Below are 9951 nucleotides of genomic sequence, written 5' to 3'. Positions count from 1 at the left end.
AAAGTTACAGCATACAGGGAAAAACGTTGCACATCCAGCATATATTACAGGAAATTACATCCACTGGGTAATCAAAGATTGATGACAGTGCAAATAAATGAACAGAACCTAACGATCTACAATGTCACAATCTGCAACCTCAGCGCGGATGACACCCATAAGCATGTGGGCAAGTTCTTGCTGCTTTGCTACACTGTCTCTGAAAATATTGATCAGTTGTTGTTGCGCACGAATGTGCACCTCTGATTCCTCCATCATTTCCATCATTGCTTCAGCCATTAGTTGGTTCACAAACATACATTTTTTCCATTGCATTTGAGACAGAGGAAACTGAACATATTCAGATGACGATTTTGGCAGGCTTATATTATTGATACTGGAGAGTGTCTCGACCACTGCATCATAACATAAATTAGGAGGGGAACCGAACAGATTAATCAAGAGTTATTGCCATATTCCCTGGCCTAGATTTATTGAAAAGAAACAATGGGGTTGTCTTGCTGTTAGCATTTCCCCCTTAATAGATCTAGAGTTAACATTTGCTGGAAATAAAATATGCCACGGAAATTTGAAAGTTGAACCGCGGACAATTACTGTAGGATTCTCTAGCTACCAAAGACGATGCAGCACTGCTACTTTTTCTGATGCTTCCTAAGCCCATAGTATTCTTCGATAGCATATCACAGGAGCTCCATGTTCTTCTTGTAGGAATAACAAACATTGGGTACTGTGCTAGCACTTTCGAAAAAGGTGGGGTATATATATTGATATGTCGGGTACATTGTAGGGCACAGGTTTAATTAGAAGTGTAATGCAGTTGACACCCTGACTCATGGGAGACGACAAATAGGCCAGGCTGATGTAACTTGAATACACATGGTCATTATGGTATTGGAGTGCTGGGCATGTTCACACTGGCGTAGCTATTTGCTTGAAGGGTGATCAAATGTGCAAATCAGCATAAAAGACAGCAGTTAACAACTCTACCATTAACAAATCAGCATAAAAGACGGCAGTACACATGAGTAGGGTGATATGTAGACCAAGTGAACAAGGTTGAGAAGCCATAACTCAAAAACATTAAAGCCCATCTATGTCAAACAAACTGATGAGTGGAAAAATTCATAATTCAACAAAAAACTTCAAAACTTAGTTGCCGGATGAACAGAAACGAAATTTGATATCCCATAAATCCCCCCTTCCATCGTTGCAATTGAATGAATTTCACGAGGATTTTACATGAACTACAAATCCGGCACAAATTGGCAGGATACACATTCAGAACATGGTCTAAATCAAGGGATTTTACAACATTACAAATCTTCTCACTTCATGTATTTAATATGGTCACCATTCACTAATGATATTTCATCAAGGCCTTCGGTCTGCCCAAGTTCTCTAAACTGCCCCCACACTGCATATAAGGGTGTTTTAGTGGGAGAAGATACAAGAAGATACAAGGGCAATAAATCCAATGCTCTCATAGCACAATAGGTTATGTTTGTAAATTGTAAGAGCATGAATTTCCTTTACAATGCATACCATCAAAGCACACAATTGACTTGGTGGGGTTAGGAAGCACCAGGAAACTTAGCAGTGCAATTTGAATTCAGGTTGTTTAGCCCATATATAGCTTCAAACAAGACGCGAGTCATTGGGTGGGACGAATAGTGTTTTCTGTTCATTGATGAATGTCTTGAAAGCGAAGTTGATACAAGGAGTTACTAAAAGACTATTTAGTCACTGTGTATAATCACTCATACAAATTTAATGGGTGAGGTACTCAAACATAACAAATGTGTGGCTAACTAAAAAAGAAAGCAAGCAAAAACCTCACGTGGAGGTACAAAGATGACCTAGAATGAATAGGACCTTAGATCAAATGACACAAAGGTTCCGAAGCTCCAAAGCGAAATCATTAAAGCTAGGGAAGGTCAAACCTACTCTCAGTCGACCATCCATCTGTCTAGAGCAAAAGTTGAAGTGGGAAAAATTCAAAAAATCGGCCCAAAGCTTCAAATGTTAGTTGCGGGGCAAAATTTAATACCAACTAATTCACTTTTCCCGTTGACAAAGTTATATGCTTTGGTTGAAACACAGAAGTTCTACAAGAATGTTCCATGAAAAAACATGATTTCACACACAATATTTGAACAACCATATTTTCAGAATAAATGACAATATCAGATAAAATTTGATCTATACTTGCTGCTCTAATTTTGGCAGATAAAAGAAATACATATTGGGGGAAATATCAGATAAAATCCACTCTATATGCTCAATTCGTGATATTAAAATTCAAAAGAAAGGCAGATTGCGAGTGTCCAGTCAAATTTTGATTACAAAAGCTTCACTTTTGCAGGAGACTGAAACAGATTAAGGACAGATCACAGAGGCTGAAGCTTTCAGCTCCTAGACATGGCAAAAAAAAGAACAAAACAAATGAAGCATACGCTGTTAGTTGCACATGTTCTCTCTTCTAGGTACTACCTCTGTTTCTAAATACAAAACGTTTTGGCAGTTTAAATTGAACTGCCAAAATGTCTTATATTTAGAGAACAGGGGGTGTATTATGGATATATGCTTCCCTCTCAATCCCTAATATTTAGGCTTTAAAATTAATCTAGGTAGTGCACAAAATAAAATAAAAGGCAGGGAATGTGCATGAAGAGTACATAATTTTTCGTGTTGTGGAAGTTGTGTGCTGCAAGTATTTATCCAACTATTAACCCAATGTAGGGAGTGTGTGAAAGTTGTCTATTTCAAGAATAGATTGGATCTATCTGGTTGCACTTTAAAATCATTAGTATTTTTTCGGTAAACAAAAAAATAGGTGGACGATATCGAAGCTTTTTATTAATACTCAAGTATATAGTATATATATTTACATATCCCATGATCATCCAAGGATTTGATTCCGTGCTCAAACTGTATGCTTCTTGGTCATCAAAATTTCCCTGCAATAGCCCGAGCTCCTAACATTTTACTCAGTTGAACAGGATGAACAAGAGAAAATGACAAGATTCACTTTGGGGGAAGGGAGGAACCTTGTATGCTATTGACTCGGAATTATCCTAATAAGCTCAATGTCAAACAGGAGAGTTTTGTCTATTAATCCTTGATTCCTTAGAACAAAATCTAGAGCTCTTTGTCCCTGTAAGAAAAATATTGTACTTTTGTTATCTAATCATCAAAATTATAGAAAAACTTCGAAATTCAGGGAAATATATTACCGAAAATGTTGTTGGTTTGGGGCCTAACTTGTTCAAGTCATTATCTGGGTATCCAATATCCGGTGGTACTATTATCCTGGAGGGTGTGGGCATCAGTAATACGGTTAAAAGTTGTGTTAATACATTTAGAAATTGTGTTTACGGAAATGTGGGACTGACCTTCTAACTCCACCGGGACGCATGCCTGTCATAGCCTCCTCAAAGGCTGGTATTACCTAATTGATGTTATTAAGAATGCTACTTGTCAGCAAGTAACAAATAGTAGCTTCAAAATACACAACGGAATGAAACCTATCTAAATGTAAGCGAACTATCACCCAAGTTCTAGAGAAGCTGTTGTTTTGATCGTAGACAAAGTTAATTCCAAAATAGTGACTGACAATATATTTTAAAGTGTTTAGATTTGATACATACAAAATCTCCCAATATATAATTTTGTGGTATTTACAAATATACTATTATAGAAATTATTTGTCAAAGTTGTATTTTGGAGAACATGCCGACCTCCAAAATGGTACTAATAGAAAACCAGAGGTGTATTTGAGTAGTACTTAGTGTGTAATTAGTAAATCACCTGTCCTGATCCAACCTTAAACTTGAAGAATTCTTTATCACCACCCTACATGGAAATATAAAACAGGGGAATTGATCGAACTGAAGGAATAACTCAGTTTATACTTCAACAAATATATATGCCAAGGAAGCTGAGAATCTTCTTTTTTTTTGTTCATCTTCAGGCAGCATTTGTACCTCGAAAGAACCACCCTTGGTCTTGTTTCGAGCTTCAAAAATGCGACCGTAGTATCCAATTGTGTACCCATCCCAATCAATCTGATGTGCATTCACAAACCCAAGTCAACATCGTGGTTGCACACCTCAACAAATAAAGCTGAAAAACATACATGCAAAATGAGCTAGAATCCAATGCGAATGTGATGCTTGCTACTCACCACTACTGTCTCTCCCTTCTTTGGGGATGGGCCCTCTCCAACTCGCAAGTCCTGTAATTCCTCATGAGAATTGTGAACCTAACAAATCTGAACTTTTGAGTATTATATGCAGAAACCATCGAATGTCAGTGTAAGCACCTTGTATTGGAGGCCTGATTCTGTTTCAGTGTAATCTGGATAACTCATTTTTGTCTTTCCATAGTCCTTCCCACGAAGCGCTGGCACTATAATTGCAATATCAAAGAGTTAGGCTTGATTGCACATTTTACTTATGAACTCAAACTTTTAAACAGAAGCTCATTTAGCAGCAGTTAGCTATATATGTCAGCCCCCAGTACCTTCTTAAGTTGAAAGATTTTTCTGTAGTACCAAGAGACAAACCAACAAAATAATGTCTAGTAAATATGTGAAAAACAAGGTATGACAGATCACGGCCTTAAGGTAAAATTATTTTTAGTCTAAAAACTAGTGTCTCTTCTACAATGTCAATGTAACAGATTTCAGTAAAACTATATGTCAGCTCAGCATTGATGATACCTGATATCTATGAGGTTTACAAATACAGTCTTAATAGGTTGAAACTTCAAAGGATGTGTTATAGTAGAGAAAAACCTGCCTATTTTCAGATGGGAGGATATTGATTGAAAACTCACTGTCAGTAAATTCAGCTTTTGCTGCTCCCTTCTCCAGACTGTACTGAAGGGAGCCAATGGTGAGACTAATTGCAGGAATCAATAGTAGTCTCCTTCTTTCTACCAAACCACCTGTAAAAAAAGTAGTAAAAGAACGAAGCCAAGGTCAGTACCATTGGAAATATTATCAAATCAGTAGAATTAATAAGAAAACTAAATTAAGTTTCCAAAACATGTTTAGGAGGTATGAAGTGATACCCAATGGAAACAATCTTGCAGTACACTATCCACTAAAATATGCATGGCCGTCTGGAAATGAATGTATAGTCCTGGGAAGAAAATAATTGCAGCCAAAACTAACATCTTTCCATGGTAAAAGAATATAATAAGCCAAGCAAACATCTTTGGTGTTGTCCTAGCACCCCACTCCGATCCTGTTGTCAGTACACATATCTCGGCCACTTTTCGTTTCACTACTGTAATACAAATGCTGTTTGTGGGGCATGCAGCCATTTAGTTATTTCCCTCGGTCACAACATATTCAAGGAATCATGATACTGGTATGGTATCAATAAGTTCTTGGGGTAACAGTGTCTAGCCAGACTTGCAGCAATTACTTTTGACTGGGCTGGATTACCAGTGTTGGGCCATTTGGGGATGCGTAACACGCGCATTTTATGATGCAAAACTGCTACAGAATCTGTGTCTGAAATTACCCCACGGTCGTTGAAGACCACGAGAATTGTCTTGTCAAAAGGCGTGTCTGCTCTTCGGCAGCTAGAGATCAAGCTTCAAGTACAAGATCAGAAGCCCCAAATGATGCTGCCTAAAGAGGCCTATAATGGCAATTTCGAGTTTCAGATGACATATACATATATTGGTTCCACACAATTTGGATGGTCATTTGCTATTCAGTTCTGGATTGTTTTATTCTGAGTTTTCCATCCATAGAAATGTAGCAGGTAACCTGATTTCAAAATACAGTAAGTACTATCTACCAGTTACAGTTCTGCATTTTCAACACTCAGACAAACTACATTCAGCTTCTAAATCCTACTAGCTGTATAAACAATCGCATCTTACAGAAACTTCACAGTCCTTGACAGGGGGCGCACTCCAATGCGCTTCAGTTCGACCTCTAACTTCTGTAGACAGCAGTGCTAGCAAAGCATCTCAAGTATGATCGACATGAACAATCTGAAACTATGCACCCCTCAAACAATCTGCAATTTTCCGCGCAGAATAAGAGCAACAATCCATCGAAGCAAGCTAGAGCCGCTTACCGTGGCAAGAAGAGATGACCCGAGTACGACGGCGGCGGCCAGGAGAGGAGAACTCGAAGGTGGAGTGAGCAGGTCTTGTCCGATGAACAGCCCGCTTCGAGCCGGACGGGGGAGCGGCTAGGCGGGGGAGGAGCGGCGCCTGCCGGCGAGGCGCCGGGAGGCCGGGACGGCACGCCGGGGATGACATGGGGACCGACGCCGAGAGCCACAGGTTCGGGGTGGGATAAGAGAGGTTGCAGCTAGAAGAAACTCCGCAGTTTTGCACCGCGCACGTCCGCCCCTGTGCCGTGGACCTTAGTCATGGTGATACCTCTAAAACAAAAAACAATTCGTTGGTTATCTTATTTTTCCTTTCATTTTCATTTCCATTATTTTTCTTCTTTCTAAATGTGTGATTCATAAAATTTGAAACTGTCCAAATTCCCGAACTTTTCAAAATCAGTGAAAATTTTTCCTTTTTTTCTGGTTCGAATTTTGTTAACTTTTTCCCGATTTTCACGCAATATTTTCAAAGTTTATGAAAAAAAACTATTTCATGATTTTTTTTAATTTGTTGGACGTTTCAAATTATGGACTATTTTTTAATTTTTGTGAACTTTTTTAAATTTGGGGATTTTCCAATAACTGAACGTTTTATCAAAAATTTTGAATTTAAGATTTTTTTTTAATGCTGAATGGTCAACGGATTTTTTGAACTTTTCTCAAAAGTTCCTGGTTGTTCGAATTAATTATTTTTTAGTGCACGAATTACAATTTCATGAACTTTTCAAATCCATGAACTTTTTCGAAGGCCCTATCTTTTTTCAAATCCAAAGATTTTTTAATGCATGAAGCATTCTCAAATTTACACTATTTTTTCATATGTGTGAACTTTTTCAAATTCATGAAAATTTCAAAATCCATGAAGATTTTCAAATGCATGAACTTTTCTTAAATAAAGAATTTTTTCAGTTCCACAAATATTTTCTGAATGCATGATAGTTTTTAAAGCAATGAACTTTTTCAAATACGCAAACTTTTTCAAATCCCCCAAATATCTTTGGAAAACATGAACTTTTTCAAGTTGATGAGATTTTTAAAATTTTCATACATTTTTCATGTTCATGAAATTTTGAATTCATGAACATTTTTTTCATTTTTGCTATTTTAAAAAAAAAACTAAACTTTTTAAAATCCTGTGAACTTTTCAAAAAATTGGTCATCAACCGAGCATGCAAGCCGGTGTGTGTTGAATGGCTGAACGACGCACGGGCACACTTTAAATGGGTCAGCCCAACAGACGATAGCATGAGCGCTGGCTAGCGATCTAGCGCTTAAGGTTTGGAATAGGAGCTCCCTTGATGTTTAAGGCACCGAATAGGAAGTCCCATTGGGGAGACCTCTTATTCGCCGTTTCAGGAGAGCAACTAGTTGACGAACACTGCTTCGGGAGCCTCCCAAGATCACTTGGGGGTGGAGTGAGAGCGCGCCACTTAGTGTGCTCTCAGCCGCCGCCACGTGTCGTGCTTTGGGAGCTCCCTTCGGATTTCTTTTATTATTTTTCCGCATGTGTTTTCGGCTTTTTAGACCATTTTATTTGGTTTTCCACTTGTCTTTCTTAGATTTTGGATAAAAAAATCTCATTATTTAAATTTTTGCATGGAAAAACGTGTCCTTTTGTGAGAGGCACAGTTTTGCTTCTGTTAGAGGCACAATTTTGCTTCAGCAAGAGGCATGGCTATAACTCTCGAAAAAGTAAAAAACAAAATTCTTTCGTGAGAGACATGGTTTTGCTTCCGCGAGAGGCATGGTCATGCCTCTCGGTAACGGAAAAAAAAGGTTTTTCTTCATTTTTTTTCTTTTGTAGGAGGTACGGCCGTGGCTCTCGTAACGAAAAAAAACGCCTTTTATTTTTTTCCTTCCATGAGACGCACGATCATGCCTCTTGGAAACGGAAAAAAAATCGTTTTCTATTCTTTTTCTTTCGCGAGAGGGACGGTTTTTTTATGAAAAAAGTTTGTCAAAACCAATCAACATGAGATTTTGACCCATGGTTTAGAAGATAAAACGATTTGGATAAACGGATTTACGGGAAAAGGGAAAATTATTAGGTTGCGACAAATGACGTACATACAGCGCGTCACTTGTCACAACCTAAAGAGGTGGAAATGATCTTTGAGAAAAGTACTCCTCTATTAGCGATTTCACCATTTCAGGTGCCAAAAAGGGGAACTGGCGCTAGGTAGGCTAGTCCGTGGGCTGCTACCCAATTCCATCTCCGCCCTCTAGCTCATTCGCCAGCTTTGCTTTTTTCCGTTCGCTATAACTTACTAGCAAAAGAGCCCGTGTGTCGCAACGGGAAAAGAAAATAATGCACGGCCCTAACCCAATAACCATGACTAAGACCCCAATAGATATTGCCGAGGCGTCTCTCTCGGCATTAGATGAGAATCTGCTTTATTTTCATGCAATATTTTGCCGAGGCGTACATGCAAGCTTATCGACGGTTTCTTCTGTCTTCAATTTGATTTTGATGGGGTGTTCATTGTAATCCGGGTCAGTGTCGATACCAAAGAAAGATGGATCGTGCGCTATTCATTAAGGTTGCACCCTAAATAGCATTTTAAAAATGTTTAACGGGTAAAATAACATCAGATTCATATTCTACATATTTTTCTAATCAAATTTAATATATAACATGTTAAAATTGGAGTTAGGGTTTAAAAGATGTATTTTGATAAAGTATTATTTGTTCTAGATGGAATGCGGGTTAATTATAGAAAAAAAAAAGGCAAAAACGATACATTTTCTGAGAGTGCGGGTTATTTATCAGAAAAAGAAGGGGATTTTCTATAAAACAGTAAAAAATGGGTTCGTTTTCTCACTTAACTGATATAGCGAGTTAATTATCTGAAAACAAAGGGGGTCTTCTGTAAAAAAAATGCTGCTGGTGAACGGGCAGAAGCAATGCATATTTTATTAATATAGTAAACATGCCCGTGCGTTCCAACGAGAGAAAAAAAAATCATAATTTCGAATGGTAATGATCACATCTTACTACATCATCGATATACACTATCACTCTCATTTTTGTGAAAACATGAACAATTTTTAAAAATCATGAACATTTTCTTAAACTCATGAGCATATTTGAAATTGTGAACTTTTTAAAATTCACAAACATTTTGTAAAATCAAGAACGTTTTCTGAATTCATGAACATATTATATGCAAACATTTTGTTTAATCTGCGAACATTTCTAGAATTGGCTAACTTTTTTTGGCATTTGATAAAATAATTTTCTAAATTAGTGAACATTTTTGAATCCGCGTATATTTTGTGAATCAAAAACCATATATTTGAATTTATGAACAGTTTTATTTTATGCTATTTTCTAATACATGAATATTTTTTGAATTGACGAAATTTTGTGAAATTTTAAAACATTTTCAAATACATGAACTTTTTTAGAAAAACTTATTAATGTATGTTTATTTTCCGGACATTTATTAGAAAATTTGCTAATATTTTGAAAAATCACAAACAATTTCTAAAGCCGCAAACATTTATGATTTATTAAATATTATTTTAAAATTCACGGTTTCAAATTTTTGAAACCTTTTTAAATTCACAAATTATCTCAAGTAGACAAAAAGCAATGACGGAAAATAAAAATAAAAAATAAAAATTGATCACCCATATATAGGTCGGCCCAGGCAAGGTGTGTCTTTTTCTGTGCGCTGGGCGTAGTATTAGATATTCTGAAATGGGCCGGCCCAGTCGGAATTTTTCTGTGTGCAACGTTTTTTATAACTTATAGGTGGCATTGGTGGGTAATTTTTTCCAACTTCAGGGGCAATTTTAATGACGTACG

The 9951-nt window shown here is 37.2% G+C and overlaps 1 protein-coding gene across 3 annotated transcripts; it reads right to left on the bottom strand.

The window, feature by feature from the left end:
• Positions 1 to 1161: 1161 nt before the first annotated feature.
• LOC123187161 (peptidyl-prolyl cis-trans isomerase FKBP19, chloroplastic) lies at positions 1162 to 6373 on the bottom strand. 3 transcript variants are annotated; one of them, XR_006493842.1, is made up of 11 exons: positions 6099 to 6373; positions 4837 to 4947; positions 4322 to 4407; positions 4184 to 4234; positions 3984 to 4064; positions 3808 to 3852; positions 3393 to 3448; positions 3234 to 3309; positions 3048 to 3154; positions 2889 to 2957; positions 1162 to 1414 (listed from the first exon to the last, which is right to left on the bottom strand). XR_006493842.1 is itself a non-coding variant. In XM_044598934.1 (10 exons), exons 1-9 carry the CDS (start codon positions 6283 to 6285, stop codon positions 3056 to 3058), a joined length of 792 nt encoding a protein of 263 aa, XP_044454869.1. In that variant the 5' UTR covers positions 6286 to 6373; the 3' UTR covers positions 1162 to 1414; positions 3048 to 3055. The 3 variants fall into 3 exon arrangements, 2 of the variants coding, with proteins under 2 accessions (XP_044454869.1, XP_044454868.1); XM_044598934.1 differs by lacking the exon at positions 2889 to 2957; XM_044598933.1 differs by lacking the exon at positions 1162 to 1414 and having other exon boundaries at positions 2831 to 2957.
• Positions 6374 to 9951: the final 3578 nt, after the last annotated feature.

The sequence above is a fragment of the Triticum aestivum genome, chromosome 2A (genome assembly GCF_018294505.1).
Source record: "Triticum aestivum cultivar Chinese Spring chromosome 2A, IWGSC CS RefSeq v2.1, whole genome shotgun sequence".
NCBI classification, from domain to species: domain Eukaryota; kingdom Viridiplantae; phylum Streptophyta; class Magnoliopsida; order Poales; family Poaceae; genus Triticum; species Triticum aestivum.
Note: the sequence above shows the minus strand (reverse complement) of the source record. Positions and strands in the feature narration are given on the sequence as shown.